The sequence below is a fragment of the Esox lucius genome, chromosome 1, assembly GCF_011004845.1.
Source record: "Esox lucius isolate fEsoLuc1 chromosome 1, fEsoLuc1.pri, whole genome shotgun sequence".
Taxonomy (NCBI): domain Eukaryota; kingdom Metazoa; phylum Chordata; class Actinopteri; order Esociformes; family Esocidae; genus Esox; species Esox lucius.
Genome location: NC_047569.1, coordinates 41250996 through 41271567, shown reverse-complemented (window position 1 = coordinate 41271567; position 20572 = coordinate 41250996). Strand labels below are relative to the sequence as shown.

Genomic DNA, 20572 nt, shown 5'->3' with positions numbered 1-20572 from the left:
ATTTTGGGAATGACGGGAGCCTGTGTTATGCTGTTATCCTGGACAACCTTTGATGTCTCATATTTTGGGAATGATGGGAGCCTGTGTTATGCTGTTATCCGGGACAACCTTTGATGTCTCATATTTTGGGAATGACGGGAGCCTGTGTTATGCTGTTATCCGGGACAACCTTTGATGTCTCATATTTTGGGAATGACGGGGGCCCGTGTTATGCTGTTATCCTGGACAACCTTTGATGTCTCATATTTTGGGAATGAAGGGGGCCCGTGTTATGCTGTTATCCTGGACAACCTTTGATGTCTCATATTTTGGGAATGAAGGGGGCCCGTGTTATGCTGTTATCCTGGACAACCTTTGATGTCTCATATTTTGGGAATGACGGGGGCCCGTGTTATGCTGTTATCCTGGACAACCTTTGATGTCTCATATTTTGGGAATGAAGGGGGCCCGTGTTATGCTGTTATCCTGGACAACCTTTGATGTCTCATATTTTGGGAATGAAGGGGGCCCGTGTTATGCTGTTATCCTGGACAACCTTTGATGTCTCATATTTTGGGAATGATGGGAGCCTGTGTTATGCTGTTATCCTGGACAACCTTTGATGTCTCATATTTTGGGAATGATGGGAGCCTGTGTTATGCTGTTATCCTGGACAACCTTTGATGTCTCATATTTTGGGAATGATGGGAGCCTGTGTTATGCTGTTATGATGGACAACCTTTGATGTCTCATGTTTTGGGTCAGATTCTGCTTGATAACAGTTGCTTTCGGAAGAAGAGCTTTGGTAAGGCCTGTGGTCCTGGTAGTCTGTTATCCTATTATCCTGTTATTCTACTATCCTGGTATTTTGATATAACTTTATCCTATTATTTATTGTTTTCTTTTTATCCTGATATCCTGGTATCCTGTTGTATTGTTTTTTCATCCTGTTATCCAATTGTTTTGTTTCTTAAATCCTGATGTCCTTTTATCCTGGTATCCTGTTATCCTGATATCCTGTTGTCCTGGTATACTTTTGTCCTGTTATACATTTGTCCTGGTATCCTGTTGTCCTGGTATCCTGTTGCCCTGGTATCCTGTTGTCCTGGTATCCTGTTGTCCTGGTATCCTGTTGCCCTGGTATCCTGTTGTCCTGGTATCCTGTTGCCCTGGTATCCTGTTGTCCTGGTATCCTGGTATCCTGTTGTCCTGGTATCCTGTTGTCCTGGTATCCTGTTGTCCTAGTATCCTGTTGCCCTGGTATCTTGTTGTCCTGGTATCCAGTTGTCCTAGTATCCTGTTGTCCTGGAATCCTGTTGTCATTTTAACCTACTATATTGCTGTAATCTTTTTATCCTGTTGACCTGGTATCTTATTATAATGTTTTCTTATTCACCTGGTTTACTGCAGCACATTGTCTCATTGTACATCACTGATCATCACCACAGAATACAAATAAATGTTATTTTCAGTTCCTTCCTCATTTCAGTGTCCTCCTGAACGACAGAAGTCCTCAGTGTCTCTGCCTCCCTCACTCTTCAAACCAACCTCAGCATTGACTGTGTTAAATCTGACAGGAGATGCGTGTGGTTGTCAGGACTACTGTCAGGACTTGACGGTCTTGGGGGCGGGGTCAGTGGACTGGCGTACATCTGTCCACTCCTGCATGGTGTTCTGGAGAGCTTGTGTCTTCTCCTTGTCCACCTGGACGTAATCCACCTTCTCATCCGACGTCACAGAGGATGTAGACGGCTGGGGGGGTAAGAAGAAAACATGTGAACAGAACGGAGGAGCTGAAAAGTTAAAGAACAAAGGAATAAGGTGTCTGGTGTCTTTCCGTTAAACATATTTTTTTGGTCTAAGTGACACTGACAAACCTGAAGAGATCATGTCAATTGAAATGTGTTTTATTTGCATGGCTGTTGAGACACTCCTGGGATGCAGAGCATATGTGGCTAGGGTTATATAGGATTATAGTTATATGGGGTTAAGGTTATATTGGGACAGGTTTATATGTGGCTAGGGTTATATAGGATTATAGTTATATGGGGTTAAGGTTATATTGGGACAGGTTTATATGTGGCTAGGGTTATATAGGATTATAGTTATATTGGGACAGGTTTATATGGGGCTAGGGTTATATAGGATAATAGTTATATGGGGTTAAGGTTATATTGGGACAGGTTTATATGGGGCTAGGGTTATATAGGATTATAGTTATATGGGGTTAAGGTTATATTGGGACAGGTTTATATGGGGCTAGGGTTATATAGGATAATAGTTATATGGGGTTAAGGTTATATTGGGACAGGTTTATATGTGGCTAGGGTTATATAGGATTATAGTTATATGGGGTTAAGGTTATATTGGGACAGGTTTATATGGGGCTAGGGTTATATAGGATTATAGTTATATGGGGTTAAGGTTATATTGGGACAGGTTTATATGTGGCTAGGGTTATATAGGATAATAGTTATATGGGGTTAAGGTTATATTGGGACAGGTTTATATGGGGCTAGGGTTATATAGGATAATAGTTATATGGGGTTAAGGTTATATTGGGACAGGTTTATATGTGGCTAGGGTTATATAGGATTATAGTTATATGGGGTTAAGGTTATATTGGGACAGGTTTATATGGGGCTAGGGTTATATAGGATTATAGTTATATGGGGTTAAGGTTATATTGGGACAGGTTTATATGGGGCTAGGGTTATATAGGATTAGAGTTATATGGGGTTAAGGTTATATTGGGACAGGTTTATATGTGGCTAGGGTTATATAGGATTATAGTTATATGGGGTTAAGGTTATATTGGGACAGGTTTATATGGGGCTAGGGTTATGTAGGATTATAGTTATATGGGGTTAAGGTTATATTGGGACAGGTTTATATGTGGCTAGGGTTATATAGGATAATAGTTATATGGGGTTAAGGTTATATTGGGATAGGTTTATATGGGGCTAGGGTTATATAGGATTATAGTTATATGGGGTTAAGGTTATATTGGGACAGGTTTATATGGGGCTAGGGTTATATAGGATAATAGTTATATGGGGTTAAGGTTATATTAGGACAGGTTTATATGGGGCTAGGGTTATATAAGATAATAGTTATTTGGGGTTAAGGTTATATTAGGACAGGTTTATATGTGGCTAGCGTTATATAGGATAATAGTTATATGGGGTTAAGGTTATATTGGGACAGGTTTATATGTGGCTAGGGTTATATAGGATTATAGTTATATGGGGTTAAGGTTATATTGGGACAGGTTTATATGGGGCTAGGGTTATATAGGATTATAGTTATATGGGGTTAAGGTTATATTAGGACAGGTTTATATGGGGCTAGGGTTATATAGGATAATAGTTATTTGGGGTTAAGGTTATATTGGGACAGGTTTATATGTGGCTAGGGTTATATAGGATTATAGTTATATGGGGTTAAGGTTATATTGGGACAGGTTTATATGGGGCTAGGGTTATATAGGATTATAGTTATATGGGGTTAAGGTTATATTAGGACAGGTTTATATGGGGCTAGGGTTATATAGGATAATAGTTATTTGGGGTTAAGGTTATATTAGGACAGGTTTATATGGGGCTAGGGTTATATAGGATAATAGTTATTTGGGGTTAAGGTTATATTGGGACAGGTTTATATGTGGCTAGGTTTATATAGGATAATAGTTATATGGGGTTAAGGTTATATTGGGACAGGTCTATATGTGGCTAGGGTTATATAGGATAATAGTTATATGGGGTTAAGGTTATATTGGGACAGGTTTATATGGGGCTAGGGTTATATAGGATAATAGTTATATGGGGTTAAGGTTATATTGGGACAGGTTTATATGGGGCTAGGGTTATATAGGATTATAGTTATATGGGGTTAAGGTTATATTGGGACAGGTTTATATGGGGCTAGGGTTATATAGGATTATAGTTATATGGGGTTAAGGTTATATTGGGACAGGTTTATATGTGGCTAGGGTTATATAGGATTATAGTTATATGGGGTTAAGGTTATATTGGGACAGGTTTATATGTGGCTAGGGTTATATAGGATTATAGTTATATGGGGTTAAGGTTATATTGGGACAGGATTATATGGGGCTAGGTGTGAGGGATCAGCCGGACAGAGCGATCTGACTGCGCCCTCTTCTCATTACAGCCATGCAGCACAAGCTCACCTGAGGCCAATTAACTGATTAGTTTTTTTTGCTCTGTTAAGGACCGGGAGGAAGGAGGTGAAAGGGGAACAGAGTTGGTGTGAGCCAGAGTCAATGACGGATGCCTCGATTGCCAGGGTTACGACAAATTTTGTAGTTGTTTGTTTCTGTTTTGTTTGGGAAACCACTACGTTTGCCTTAGTTGGGCCATTCTACAGGACGTGTTGAAAGAAGAACACAAACCAGAGAAGAAATAAACATATCTTCCTTCATTGCTCCATTGCAATCACGTCTCTGCGTCTCTTTTTCCAGCTGTCCCGCTTAAGGGCAAGTCCATAAAAGGTACAACCTTTCACATAGGTTTATATGGGGACAGGTTTATATGGGGTTAAGATTATATGGGGTTAAGGGTTAATTTAAGAACAGGGTTATATGGGGACAGGTTTATATGGGGACAGGGTTACATGGGGTTAAGTTTATATGGGGTTAGGGTTATATGGGGTTAGGGTTAACTTAGGAACAGGGTTATATGGGGTTAGGGTTAACTTAGGAACAGGAATATATGGGGTTAAGGTTATATGGGGTTAGGGTTATATAGGGTTGGGGTTAACTTAGGAACAGGGTTATATGGGGTTAGGGTTATATGGGGTTATGGTTAACTTAGGAACAGGGTTATATGGGGTTAAGGTTATATGGGGAGTCTACCTTCCTGTGGGGGCTGGGAGAACCTGGCTGGAAGTCCAAAGCAAGGTAGTCTACATTCCCACACTTCCTGGAGGCGGGGCTACTGGTGCCACTCACTGCTGGAGAGGTAGAAGCTGGGTTCTGCTAATGGAGGACAAAGAAGAACGTGTTACCACACTTATTCACTAACACATATCATGCTAATTCAATAGTAGCAGTACAGTAGCATTTTCTACAATTCGTAATACGCTTATTGACTAACGCTTGTTAACATTCTTATTCACTAACATGTTAACAAGCTTATTCAATAACCTGTCAACATGCTCATTCCCTAACATGTTAACACGCTTATTGAATAACACTCGTTAACATGCTTATTCAGTATCAGGTTAACACACCTTTTCATTAACACGTTAACACGCTTATTCACTAAAACTTGTTAACGGAGTTGTAGACAAAGCCCAGTGTTTTCAAAAACCTGCAGAAATCCATTGAGACCTGGACAAGGACTGTAGGAAATTGATAAGTCACCTGAAGGTACTATTTTCATATAATTTGAGCAAGTGAACAGTTGCCGATCAGGTGGACATATAAATGACACAGATACAGACAACAACTAAATAGCACCCTACATTAAATAGCACCCTACATTAAATGGCACCCTACATTAAATGGCACCCTACATTAAATGGCACCCTATTGCCTGTGTAGTGCACTATTTTCCACCAGTTTTGTCTTGTTGTAGAGACTCACCATGGCAACATAGTTCTCCTCGCTGTCTGCTGAGTCAGTGCTGGTGATACTCTGGGTAGAGATAGGTCTACAGTGCTGAGAGGACATGCCTCCTGAGTTCATAGGCCTGCAAAGATGAGAGAGAAGTGGTGGGGAATGTAGCAATTGATATCGGACCCAGACAGGTGTAATGTAACATGGTATTGACTGATATAGGGCCCAGACAGGGCTGTTAGAGTAGTGTAACATGGTATTGACTGATATAGGGCCCAGACAGGGCTGTTAGAGTAGTGTAACATGGTATTGACTGATATAGGGCCCAGACAGGGCTGTTAGAGTAGTGTAACATGGTACTGACTGATATAGGGCCCAGACAGGGCTGTTAGAGTAGTGTAACATGGTATTGACTGATATAGGGCCCAGACAGGGCTGTTAGAGTAGTGTAACATGGTATTGACTGATATAGGGCCCAGACAGGGCTGTTAGAGTAGTGTAACATGGTACTGACTGATATAGGGCCCAGACAGGGCTGTTAGAGTAGTGTAACATGGTACTGACTGATATAGGGCCCAGACAGGGCTGTTAGAGTAGTGTAACATGGTACTGACTGATATAGGGCCCAGACAGAGCTGTTAGAGTAGTGTAACATGGTACTTACTGATATAGGAACCACACAGGGCTGTTTGAGTAGTGTAACATGGTACTGACTGATACAGAACCCAGACAGGGCTGTTAGAGTAGTGTAACATGGTACTGACTGATATAGGGCCCAGACAGGGCTGTTAGAGTAGTGTAACATGGTACTGACTGATATAGGGCCCAGACAGGGCTGTTAGAGTAGTGTAACATGGTACTGACTGATACAGAACCCAGACAGGGCTGTTAGAGTAGTGTAACATGGTACTGACTGATATAGGGCCCAGACAGGGCTGTTAGAGTAGTGTAACATGGTACTGACTGATATAGGGCCCAGACAGGGCTGTTAGAGTAGTGTAACATGGTACTGACTGATATAGGGCCCAGACAGGGCTGTTAGAGTAGTGTAACATGGTACTGACTGATATAGGGCCCAGACAGGGCTGTTAGAGTAGTGTAACATGGTACTGACTGATATAGGGCCCAGACAGGGCTGTTAGAGTAGTGTAACATGGTACTGACTGATATAGGAACCACACAGGGCTGTTTGAGTAGTGTAACATGGTACTGACTGATATAGGGCCCAGACAGGGCTGTTAGAGTAGTGTAACATGGTACTGACTGATATAGGGCCCAGACAGGGCTGTTAGAGTAGTGTAACATGGTACTGACTGATATAGGGCCCAGACAGGGCTGTTAGAGTAGTGTAACATGGTACTGACTGATATAGGAACCACACAGGGCTGTTTGAGTAGTGTAACATGGTACTGACTGATATAGGGCCCAGACAGGGCTGTTAGAGTAGTGTAACATGGTACTGACTGATATAGGGCCCAGACAGGGCTGTTAGAGTAGTGTAACATGGTACTGACTGATATAGGGCCCAGACAGGGCTGTTAGAGTAGTGTAACATGGTACTGACTGATATAGGAACCACACAGGGCTGTTTGAGTAGTGTAACATGGTACTGACTGATATAGGGCCCAGACAGGGCTGTTAGAGTAGTGTAACATGGTACTGACTGATATAGGAACCACACAGGGCTGTTAGATAGTACTCACATGGGCCTGGTCCATGACATGGTGACTGGACTTTTAAACGGGAGCTCATCAATGATGCCATTGTTCCTCAGATCCAGAAGTGTGGGCTTGGCTGAGGACAGTGAACAGAGCATTAAGGGAGAAACAGAAAGAGAGCCAGACAGGCAGAGAGAGACAGACAGGCAGAGCTAAGCCGATGCAGACCAGCCCACTACTCACATGTCCGGTTTGGCTTGAGGTTTCGGTTAATAGGTGGTGGTGTGACATCACTCAGCCTCCCTGGTCGGTGACATGGCGAGGCGTTGCTGCCCTTCCGGGCCGGTAGCGTGGCGGAGAACCCTGGGAAGTCAAAGTGGTGTGGCCCGGGACTCATTGGGATGTAGATGTTTTTGGGGCTGTCCGCCTGGGCGGTGTTGAGAGGCGAAGAACCCGGATTCATGGGCACATAATTGTCCTCTGATCCGCCACTGTCTGAACGTGTCAGAGGGGCTCTGGTTCTCTGATGGGAGATGCACATGGAACATGATGAAGCAGCTCCAGACACAGGCATTATGGGTAAATGTATGGGTTAAAATGAGCTTAAACTATCTTATTTCCTCAACAATCGATGTGAATGACTGTCTGAAGGACACTGAGAGACACTGACAGAGACCCACCAGGTAAGAGCTGAAGCCATCATTCACAGACTCCACTGACTGGTCTTGGTTATTGAAATACATCGGACGGTGATGGAGGTTGGTCTCAAATGAAGAGCCTGAGGGGAGAGGAGAGAGAGAGGAGAGAGAGAGGAAAAGAGAGGAAAGTAGAGAGAGAAAAGGACGGGACAAGACAAGATAAGAGGATACATATTGTGATAATCAATGAGAATTAATTATTAAAATTGAAGTACCGAGACTACAGTCTATATTAATTTATCAACAACACCCATATTAAACCAAATTTTAGTTCATCATCATCATATTGATTATCATCACAACAAATGTGTCGCTAGGCTCAAGCCATTCCTGAACCTTTCCAGAAGTGGCCCCTTCACTAACTGCTTTAAAAACACAAACCAACAATATTCATGTGATTACCAATTGTCCTGGACTTAAACCATGTATCAAAATGACAGTGATCTTTAGTCCGAAATCATACGTGTGAAGATTTTTTTTTAAAAGCTCAATGACGTGGTAAGTGGTGTTAGATAAGGTTAGTATGGACAGAGAGTTGTTAGAGTAGGCTGTTCTGTTAACTGGCGTTAGCTAAGGTTAGCTAGGTTAGGGGAATGTTAGAGTAGGCTGTTCTGTTAACTGGCGTTAGCTAAGGTTAGCTAGGTTAGGGGAATGTTAGAGTAGGCTGTTCTGTTAACTGGCGTTAGCTAAGGTTAGCTAGGTTAGGGGAATGTTAGAGTAGGCTGTTCTGTTAACTGGCGTTAGCTAAGGTTAGCTAGGTTAGGGGAATGTTAGAGTAGGCTGTTCTGTTAACTGGCGTTAGCTAAGGTTAGCTAGGTTAGGGGAATGTTAGAGTAGGCTGTTCTGTTAACTGGCGTTAGCTAAGGTTAGCTAGATTAGGGGAATGTTAGAGTAGTCTGTTCTGTTAACTGGCGTTAGCTAAGTTAGCTAGGTTAGGGAGATGTTAGAGTAGGCTGTTCTGTTAACTGGCGTTAGACAAGGTTAGCTAGGTTAGGGGAATGTTAGAGTAGGCTGTTCTGTTAACTGGCGTTAGACAAGGTTAACTAGGTTAGGGGAATGTTAGAGTAGTCTGTTCTGTTAACTGGCATTAGACAAGGTTAACTAGGTTAGGGGAATGTTAGAGTAGGCTGTTCTGTTAACTGGCGTTAGCTAAGGTTAGCTAGGTTAGGGGAATGTTAGAGTAGTCTGTTCTGTTAACTGGCGTTAGCTAAGGTTAGCTAGGTTAGGGAGATGTTAGAGTAGTCTGTTCTGTTAACTGGCGTTAGACAAGGTTAACTAGGTTAGAGGGATGATGGCAATGGGACGTTTTCTTGTTATGTTGTCTGTATGTGTTTGTCACAGATGTTACATTGAGGGGCAACTGGAATCATTGCATTTGTCTAAATATTAATAAAGCACACCAGTCAAGCAATGATGAAGTCCCTGAATAATGAGGAGCTTGCGGCAAAACTGAAGGTGGAGTCAAAGGTGACTTCCTGTCACTGTGTGTCTGTTATAGACCTAGTCCACAGACACAGGCCAGATGGAGCTTTGTGTGAGCAGAACACAGAGTGCTGAAGAGAAGAAGGCCTTGTGTTTCTCTTGTTGTTATCAGTCTGGAACAAGGCCCTCATCTGACCACATGGACACTGGCAGACAGGGAAGGCTTGAATTTCATTAGCAGAACAGATCCCAGGATGTGTACCAAATCACAACCTGTTCACTCACTGCTGGTCTACTTTCAACTAGGCCTGGTGCACTCCAAAGCAAATAGGGCACCATTTGGGAAGAACCCCCAGTCTGCCAGACTACTGCTGTGTTTCCCCTCAGCTGTCAGTGTTAAATAAGGGTGGGGGGATGGAGAGAGACCATGTACACAATAACACCAAAGTCAATATCCGCATCTGATTATAGAATACCTTAAAAAGACACTGCACAGTCAACAATGGATTTAACGTGCCATGTTCAACTGTAATTCTCAGATCTTTGTTTTACAGGCTGCTCTTTTCCAATGACCACTCACAACCCACCTAAATGGCCTGAAAAAGAAGCCAAAATGATGGACATGGCAACAACAAAGCAGGGAGACAGGAAGGAAACAGCTTTGCTTTGTGGTAGTTGGAGGAACACTGTGACCCTGCAGTGTGACATCAGACTAATATACTTTCTTCTTCCAACAAGCAAAGCTGTTTCCCTTACTGTCCCCCTTCCGTTGGTTGTGCCTGGGAACTTAGAGGGGCCATCCGGAGCCTGACAACAAGTTAGAGGCCCTGTGTCCCAACCACGCCATATAAGGCTCACAGAGTTCAGGCAAAGCCCGCCTAGCCACGAACCCCGAAACCCCAGCTTCAGCCAACCACAAACCCCGAAACCCCAGCTTCAGCCAACCACAAACCCCAAACCCCTGCCTCAGCCTGGACACCATGTGGGGATGAAGCCCAGCCTGGACACCAAGTGGGGATGAAGCCCAGCCTGGACACCAAGTGGGGATGAAGCCCAGCCTGGACACCAAGTGGGGATGAAGCCCAGCCTGGACACCAGGTGGGGATGAAGCCCAGCCTGGACACCAGGCTGGGCTTTTTCGTTAACCTCCACCGTGAGGCCCACCCCAGAGAGGACACAGGCACCCCTGTGGGGAGGACTGTCCTCTGAAGTTCAACCTCAGCTCCTCCTCTACCATCTCTGGTTACCATCTCCTTGTCCTGTGTCCATTCTGTCTCTTCCCACTCCAAAATCTGCTTTGTTGTGACAATATACACGATATACACGATAAACACGATATACACGATATACATGATATACATGATATACACGATATACACGATATACATGATATACACGATATACATGATATACACGATATACACAATATACATGATATACATGATATACACGATATACATGATATACACGATATACATGATATACATGATATACATGATATACATGATATACATGCACGGAGGTGTTCTAGACAAGCACACTCACACTATCTGCTGGCAGACTGGCCATCTGGAGAGCAGCTAATTATTATTAAGACCTTCACATTTCACAGACAAAGTTAGAAACAAAATTTGATCCACCAATACATCACAGTCCTTCGTCTAACTGATAGGGGTTTAATCATCCTTTCCGGAGGTTCAATGCCCCTTTAAGCAGTAACATGGCTGAAGGTGTTGAGTTTGATACCCACTGGGGCCACCTGGCGTGGATAAGGACAGTACCTCTGTGTAACCTGGCGTGGATGAGGACAGTACCTCGGTGTAACCTGGCGTGGATGAGGACAGTACCTCGGTGTAACCTGGCACTGATGAGGACAGTACCTCGGTGTAACCTGGCGTGGATGAGGACAGTACCTCTGTGTAACCTGGTGTGGATGAGGACAGTACCTCTGTGTAACCTGGTGTGGATGAGGACAGTACCTCTGTGTAACCTGGTGTGGATGAGGACAGTACCTTTGTGTAACCTGGCGTGGATGAGGACAGTACCTCTGTGTAACCTGGTGTGGATGAGGACAGTACCTCTGACTAACCTGGTGTGGATGAGGACAGTACCTCTGTGTAACCTGGCGTGGATGAGGACAGTACCTCTGTGTAACCTGGTGTGGATGAGGACAGTACCTCTGTGTAACCTGGTGTGGATGAGGACAGTACCTCTGTGTAACCTGGTGTGGATGAGGACAGTACCTCGGTGTAACCGGATGTTTTCCACTGCTGGAAGGGTGTTCCTCCTGGCCGTGACAGCCGCGCTCCCATCCCCGTTCTGGCCGTTCTGACCGCCTGGAAACCCAAACCTTCCTCCCTCTGATCCCTGACTAGGCTTGGGGGGCCGCGGGGGCGGGGTGCTGGATGACTCGGAGCTGGACGGAGTCACGTTGTGGTTCTTGTCGAAGGTCCGAGGGATCTGGTAGCAGGATCCGGGCGGGGTCGGGATATCGTAGTTGTCCGTCTGCCGGTCACTAATACAGTCGGCGCTGTGGTTGCGGTCGTTGGTATGGTTACTGTCGATGCCGGTAGCCAAGGTGTTGCAAGGTGTCTTGAAAGTGTACACCTACATCAACATAAACATACAATACATACAATCATTACAGCAGGGATGTGATCAGGTCTTACAGCAGGGATGTGATCAGGTCAACTATTGTCAGAGACAATTCCCAAGTCTCTACTGTTCAGGGGGCTAACCTCGTCTCTACTGTTCGGGGGGCTAACCCCGTCTCTACTGTTCGGGGGGCTAACTCTGTCTCTACTGTTCGGGGGCTAACCCCGTCTCTACTGTTTGGGGGGCTAACCCCGTCTCTACTGTTCGGGGGGCTAACCCCGTCTCTACTATTCGGGGGGCTAACCCCGTCTCTACTATTCGGGGGGCTAACCCCGTCTCTACTGTTCGGGGGGCTAACCCCGTCTCTACTGTTCGGGGGGCTAACTCCGTCTCTACTGTTCGGGGGGATAACCCGTCTCTACTGTTCGAGGGGCTAACCCCGTCTCTACTGTTCAGGGGGCTAACCCCGTCTCTACTGTTCGGGGGGCTAACTCCGTCTCTACTGTTTGGGGAGATAACCCGTCTCTACTGTTCGAGGGGCTAACCCCGTCTCTACTGTTCGGGGGGCTAACCCCGTCTCTACTGTTCGGGGGGGCTAACTCGGTCTCTACTGTTTGGGGGGCTAACTCCGTCTCTACTGTTCGGGGGGCTAACTCCGTCTCTACTGTTCGGGGGGCTAACCCCGTCTCTACTATTCGGGGGGCTAACCCCGTCTCTACTGTTCGAGGAGATATTCCATTAAAGCATGCAACTCTACAAACTCATTGTTGACCCAACAGCGTTGGGTCAATAAATTAAATGTTTAATCTGCTCAAATAAGGAAAACATTTAAAAAAATGATGTTACTTGATCAATGATGTTCATCTAATCAATGATTAGGACTTAGATAAAGATCTGCTGTATTGTAGAAACACTAACACATGATCAATGGGTGTTCCACCAACTGTCTTTCAGTGCTGTGATTAAATCGCTAGTCACTGCTAGCCTCTTGTTTTACTGTACCTCCTCGTTGTCCTGGTCATCCAGATCTGCCAAGCCCAGCGAGCTGTGCCCCAGGATGGGCCCCTCACAGCTGTACCCCCTGGGCAACACGTAGCAGGCCTCCTCCGGGGAGTCTGGCCGCGTTGAGGTCCCAGACCCAGCCGTGGAACTCAGCTGCTGCTTGACAGGTTTGGGCAGGCTGTAGAAGCCATGAAGCTGGGCTCCCATCCCGTTCAGACAGTGTGAAAAGCCATGGGAGAACTTCTGCACCGCCAGGTCGCTGCCAACAAACAGATTACTGCTCCTTTGGGCCTGGGAGAAACTGGCACTCCTGCAGGAGATATGAAAGTCAGACACCCACACAGAAACGATCAGAACAAACAGCTGTATCAGACAGAAGACACTTCTCAGTCACAAGTGGTTTCCACCACATGACTCTAGACAGAGGTTTCCTCAAGGTACCGACCTGGAATCAGACGCTCCACTCTCAACACTATGAGTAAAGAAAACACAAAACTGAACCAAGATCAGCATCTACGGGTACTGTCACTCTGTACCACTGGTTTTCAAACTATGGTACACAATGCTCCCGTTAGTGGACATATATTCAATTAAATATTTTCTGAGGTGGTGCGTGGTGTAAAAAGTTTGAGAACCACTGCTCTATACCAAAGGACTCCCTGGTGCTATGCCATCTACCTGCAGTTAACCAAGACACCACTAGAAGGTAGTACAGATCCTTCTGACACTTCACACTGGAATGCAACCCTGCATGTGACATCTATCTCTGAAACATCCTAAGTAATTTGAAGAGAGAAAAACATCTATCTCTGAAACATCCCTGATTTTAAGACAGAACATCTATCTCTGAAACTTCCAAATTAAAGGAGTGACAGGGACACAGATGGATCAGAAGGAGTGACAGGGAAATAGATGGATCAGAAGGAGTGAAAGAGAGACAGATGAATCAGAAGGAGTGACAGAGAGACAGATGGATCAGAAGAGATCTTACACCGCTATGTCTCCTCACCCCTCCAACACAATTCACCTGCTTCTCTGGTCAGTGAAGGTTTTGATTTTGAATCCATTCCCTCGTCTGCAGTGCTTAAGGCTCTTAAGGAAATTGACACTAGGAAATCAGCTGGCCCTGATGGCCTAGATCCTGCTTTATTGAAACTATCTGCACATATCATAGTGGAACCTATTACATAAATTTTTAACTTGTCCCTGTCTTCAAATGACATACCAGATGTTTGGAAATCAGCCCACGTGCTGCCCCTGCTGAAAGGGGGGGACCCCTCCATTCTCAATAATTACCGGCCAATCTCTAAATTGTCTGTACTTGCAAAGGTCCTAGAGTCTTTAGTAAATACCCAACTTAAAGGCTTCCTACAAAATCATAACATACTTTGCCCAGAACAGTCAGGCTTTAGGGCTAAGCATAGTACCATTACAGCAGCTACTAAGGTGCTTGATGACATCATCTGTGACCTTGATCATAAGATGAGCTGTGCTGCCCTGTTTATTGACTTGTCAAAAGCCTTTGACACAGTTGATCACTGTATCCTGCTCAAGAGGCTCTGGGACATTGGCTTGGGGACTAAGGCAGTTGATTGGTTCAGAAACTATCTCGCCAACAGAACACAAACTGTAGTTGTCGATGGGCATAGTTCTGCCCCACTGGGGGTCCGGCAAGGTGTCCCTCAAGGGTCTATTCTTGGTCCGGTCCTGTTTACCATTTACATAAACACTATCGCCTCTGTAGCAGATAATGGCAAAATACACCTCTATGCAGACGACACCGTACTATATTGTTCTGCACCCACCCTAGCTCTAGCTTATCAATCACTACAGCAGTCTTTTAATTTATTGCAGGCCGCCTTCATTGAACTTAGACTGGTATTAAATACTGGTAAAACAAAGGTGATGCAGTTCACAAAGTCTCGCATAGTACCCGTATCAACCGCCCTAGCCATTTCCACACTGGATGGGAAGTGTGTTGAAAATGTTTCATCTTATAAATATCTTGGTCTGTGGATTGATGAAAAGCTAACCTTCAAAGTTCATATTGATAAATTAGTGAGAAAGCTGAGAGTAAAGCTTGGCTTTTATTTTAGAAATAAATCCTGTTTTACTCTTCAAGCTAGGAAGAAATTGATCAGTGCCACTTTCTTACCAGTCTTGGACTATGGGGATGTTATTTATATGCATGCTGCCTCTACCATGCTGCATGCACTTGACACTGTCTACCATGGTGCATTACGGTTTATTACTAATGCCAAGACACGCACTCATCATTGTCATCTTTATGAGGCGACTGGTTTTAGCTCTTTAGGTCTGCGTAGATGGTTCCATTGGCACATTTTTATTTATAAAGCTATCAATGGTATTTTACCCAGCTATCTTATTAGCTTGTTAACCAGGAAACATTCCATTTACAATCTCCGCTCCAATAACATTCTGACTCTGAATATCCCACGTGTAACAACTGAATTTGGTAAGACTGCTTTTAGTTATGTTGCTCCTTGGTGTTGGAATTTGCTCCAAAAAGTTTTGAAGCTTTCTGTTTTTATCCCACTTGAACATTTTAAACAATTACTTAGGCAATCCAAATCTGAACAATGCGCATGTTTTAAATAACCCCTTTATGTTATTTTTAATAATTTCATATGTTTTGTAAATTAATTTTGTTGTTGTGACTGTTTCTGTGATTCTGTGTAATTTGTGTAACTGTTGCCCCAGGGCTCCCTTGTAAAAGAGATTTGATTATCTCAATGGGACATCCCCTGGTAAAATAAAGGATAAATAAATAAAAAAAAAGAAGGAGTGACAGGGAGACAGATGAATCAGGAGGAGTGACAGGGAGACAGATGGATCAGAAGGAATGACAGGGAGACAGATGGATCAGAAGGAGTGACAGAGAGACAGATGGATCAGGAGTGACAGGGAGAGAGATGGATCAGAAGGAGTGACAGGGAGACAGATGGATCAGAAGGAATGACAGGGAGACAGATGGATCAGAAGGAGTGACAGGGAGACAGATGGATCAGAAGGAGTGACAGGGAGACAGATGGATCAGAAGGAATGACAGGGAGACAGATGGATCAGAAGGAGTGACAGGGAGACAGATGGATCAGAAGGAGTGACAGGGAGACAGATGGATCAGAAGGAGTGACAGGGAGACAGATGGATCAGAAGGAGTGACAGGGAGACAGATGGATCAGAAGGAGTGACAGGGAGACAGATGGATCAGAAGGAGTGACAGGGAGACAGATGAATCAGAAGGAGTGACAGGGAGACAGATGGATCAGAAGGAATGACAGGGAGACAGATGGATCAGGTGGAGTGACAGAGAGACAGAGATTGGCACAAAGCTACTCATATATGGATGAATGTGTCTGAGCAAGCACTTATAACACAGACGAGCATGCATTGTGTGTGTGTCCACGTGAATGATGAATAACAGAGTGAACCTCATTGATCATCTACTGAACAACCTTTCTACCCCGAATAACATCATCATTCAACCAGACGCTGAGTTGTGGCAGTGGTCATGAAGGCAGTGGGGGAGTGTGCTGAGGTGAATGTTAATGCTACAATCCTCAAACAGAGTGTTTTGACCATCAACTACAGTTAGATAGATCGCAGGGACAATCCAGGATTATCACCATATCAACATTTAAATAGTTTTAACGCTGTTTTGATTATACTCCATTCATCCACCATTACAGTGTTAACAGATGCAGGAGTAAAACAGGTTGATCAGTGGGTTTCTCATGGCATAGATCACAGCTCAGATGCTTCACACGTGGATACATGCAATTACAGAGTAAATCTAAAAAAAGATATTTAAAAATAAGTAAGAAATTAAGTATTAGACTTTTAATAGGAGAACCACATAAACACTGTCTGGCTCAATGTGGCTGGACACACACACACACACACAGACACACACATGACCACATTCACACACGCGCACACACGCCCACACATTCACACACAGACACACAGACAGACATTCACATGTGCTACTGGATTATTACATCCAGGAAGGGAATTAAGCCTGTACGTTGACCTAATGCATTATGGGGTGAGAGGAAGTAGCACAGTGGGACACGCAAACACACACACAGGCACAAACACACACACAGACACACACACAGACACAAACACACACACACAGACACACACGGACACAGACACACACACGGACACATGTCCTACCCAGTTGACCCCGCCCCTCTTACCGTGTGCTGTCGGTCTTCCTGCTCATACATTGATGTAGCAGGAGGTAGTCCTGGGGGGCACTGTTGGACAGAGTGCTGCCGTGGCTCCCTGAAACAAGCCATCATTAAAATAAGTCATCCAATTATTTCAAATAAAGTTATCCTGAATTTTTTTAAATGCAACCATGCGTGGTTCAAATGTATTTTTAGATACATGAAATAAAGACAAGGAATTGTGTGGTGAAATAAATTAACCAGCGAATAAGAACGTTTCGAACCTTGGTGACCGTGTGACGTACTGTGGCGAACTGGGACATCGAAGGTGAAGAGAACCGGCTGTGAAGAATGGACCGGGGCGGACGACTTCCGCTCTCTGGGCAGAGGGGTCAGAGAACTGGACAGGTCTGCGCTCAGGGCCAGGGAACGAGGTATGGAAGAACGGATGTCTGGAGGACAAAGATGAGATTCACTCAATCAGCATTTTGATTAGGTAAAATCCAAAAGGTAATTCAGATAAGGAACCAAAAAAATGTACAAGATGACATGTTGTTTGTAGTTAACCTTTAAACATAAGGTATTATATATATTGCCTATATACACCGATCAGCCATAACATTATGACCACTGACAGGTGAAGTGAATAACACTGATAATCTCGTTATCATGGCACCTGTCAGTGGGTGGGATATATTAGGCAGCAAGTGAACATTCTGTCCTCATAGTTGATGTGTTAGAAGCAGGAAAATGGGCCATATTGTGATGGCCAGACAACTGGGTCAGAGCATCTCCAAAACTGCAGGCCTTGTGGGGTGATCCCGGTCTGCAGTGGTCAGTACCAATCAAAAGTGGTCCAAGGATGGAAAAGCGGTGAACCGGCGACAGGGTCATGGGCAGCCAAGGCTCATTGATGCATGTGAAGGTATGTCTAAAGTGTGCCAAGAAAACATCCCCCACACCATTACACCACCACCACCAGCCTGCACAGTGGTAACAAGGCATGATGGATCCATGTTCTCATTCTGTTTACGCCAAATTCTGACTCTACCATCTGAATGTCTCAACAAAAATCGAGACTCATCAGACCAGGCAACATTCTTCCAGTCTTCAAATGTCCAATTTTGGTGAGCTCGTGCAAATTGTAGCCTCTTTTTCCTATTTGTAGTGGATATGAGTGGTACCCGGTGGGGTCTTCTGCTGCTCAAGTTTGTGCGTGTTGTGGCTTCACAAATGCTTTGCTGCATACCTCGGTTGTAACGAGTGGTTATTTCAGTCAAAGTTGCTCTTCTATCAACTTGAATCAGTCGGCCCATTCTCCTCTGACCTCTAGCATCAACAAAGCATTTGGACTGCCGCATACTGGATGTTTTTCCCTTTTCACACCATTCTTTGTAAACCCTAGAAATGGTTGTGCTTGAAAATCACAGTAACTGAGCAGATTGTGAAATACTCAGACCGCCCCGTCTGGCACCAACAACCATGCCATGCTCAAAATTGCTTAAATCACCTTTCTTTCCCATTCTGACATTCAGTTTGGAGTTCATGAGATTGTCTTGACCAGGACCACACCTCTAAATGCATTGAAGCAACTGCCATGTGATTGGTTGATTAGATAATTGCATTAATGAGAAATTGAACAGGTGTTCCTAATAATCCTTTAGGTGAGTGTATATATATTGGGTCATTGACATGCAAGATGAATCTTGTTGTACACATTTTCTATAAATTGTTTTAAAAAGTTACGTGTTTACTATCTGTCATTATTGGGTATTATAGGAAGATAATAATCAATTACAATGTAAGTTTATAACACAACAAAAGGGAAGTGATAGGAATACTTTTCCGCACATAAACATTAGAAAACCCAAAGAACCCACTAACCCAGTTAAGTTTCCAAATTACAGGTTGATGGAGTCAAAGGTCAGGATTGTTGCATGGAAGATTCTAGAAAGCAACATCCATGTACGTAGGCTTGAATTCAGTAGGTCTCAGTGTCCTCTAAACACAATCAGTGACCATAAGGAGAAACACAGAAAAACAGAGGAGAGAAAAGAAGAACTGAAAAGAGAGATGCAGAGAAAGAGAAGAAATAAGAAGAACTGAAAAGAGAGATGCCAAGAAAGAGAGAGATGAGAGATAAGAATAAAGGAAGACAGCTGAATGATACTGCAGGTTTAGCGGTGCCAGGAGAAGTGCATAGGATTATTAGGTGTGTGTGTGTGTGTGTGAGAAACGCATGGCCTTTAGTTTTGTTGTTTCTATGACAGCTAAGCTATCTGCTGTAGAAGAAACATCTGGGTCCAGGCATTGCTCAGCATTAGTTCTAATTCTAAATCTGTGCTTGGTTCCACTTGTCTGCATCCGATGGAATCCAATAGAGTGCTCACAAAAGTACAAAATCAGCCCACCTTGCCCTCCATCCTACAACACACGCTCAGAGTATTTACAATATACTCAATATTAAATAGTACCTGAACCCAGGTTGGCCTTAGAAGGAATATAAATCTCAAATCGTGTGCTGGAAATAGAACTCTGGCAGATGGCCAGAACCGGGAAGGAACATGATCACATGACCTCACTCCTTAACTGATGGAGGAGAGAAGAGTGGGAGGCCCACGTATCCACTGGCCTACAGTACCATGTTGCAAAGGCTCCTAAAACACAATAACTAGTGAACCCATTTCTGAGACATCTGAAGTAGTACCTACATCATGTCTGTGGGTTATATGGTGATAACAACATCCTGTTGTCTAGCATCAGCCGATCACAACCAATCACTGTGCGACTTCCTGCGCCTGGGCCACATGACATGACAGAATGGACAATGACCACAATGTTCTCATCCCAAACGGCAGCCTATTCCCTATGCACTACTTTTGAGGCCAACACTGGGGCAGTATGGCACTAAGGTAGTGCAGCACATAGGGAATAGTCTGCGGTTTGGGACACCGCCTGTGACTGAGGGCCAGTTGTTTAAAGGAGGTCACTACCAGGGCAGACAGAGATGGAATCACTACCAGCCCCAGGGCAGACAGAGATGGAATCACTACCAGCCCCAGGGCAGACAGAGATGGAATCACTACCAGCCCCAGGGCAGACAGAGATGGAATCACTACCAGCCCCAGGGCAGACAGAGATGGAATCACTACCAGCCCCAGGGCAGACAGAGATGGAATCACTACCAGCCCCAGGGCAGACAGAGATGGAATCACTACCAGCCCCAGGGCAGACAGAGATGGAATCACTACCAGCCCCAGGGCAGACAGAGATGGAATCACTACCAGCCCCAGGGCAGACAGAGATGGAATCACTTCCAGCCCCAGGGCAGACAGAGATGGAATCACTACCAGCCCCAGGGCAGACAGAGATGGAATCACTACCAGCCCCAGGGCAGACAGAGATGGAATCACTACAGTCCAGTGGTCATGATACTGC

At 44.5% G+C, this 20572-nt stretch overlaps 1 protein-coding gene across 2 annotated transcripts in view; it reads right to left on the bottom strand.

Annotated features, from left to right (window-relative positions):
- Positions 1 to 670: 670 nt before the first annotated feature.
- The window catches only part of gab2 (GRB2-associated binding protein 2), a 92552-nt gene continuing 72650 nt past the window's right edge, over positions 671 to 20572 (bottom strand). Inside the window, exons 3-12 of one of the 2 annotated variants that reach the window (XM_029122116.2) lie at positions 17419 to 17586; positions 17162 to 17249; positions 12936 to 13245; positions 11582 to 11945; positions 7899 to 7996; positions 7462 to 7741; positions 7264 to 7354; positions 5588 to 5693; positions 4856 to 4978; positions 671 to 1731 (exon numbers count right to left, since the gene is read on the bottom strand). In XM_029122116.2, the coding sequence (XP_028977949.1) occupies positions 1585 to 1731; positions 4856 to 4978; positions 5588 to 5693; positions 7264 to 7354; positions 7462 to 7741; positions 7899 to 7996; positions 11582 to 11945; positions 12936 to 13245; positions 17162 to 17249; positions 17419 to 17586 (1775 nt within the window). In that variant the 3' untranslated portion in view covers positions 671 to 1584. The remainder of the gene's footprint in view (positions 1732 to 4855; positions 4979 to 5587; positions 5694 to 7263; positions 7355 to 7461; positions 7742 to 7898; positions 7997 to 11581; positions 11946 to 12935; positions 13246 to 17161; positions 17250 to 17418; positions 17587 to 20572) is intronic. The other variant, XM_029122120.2, reaches the window with a different exon arrangement.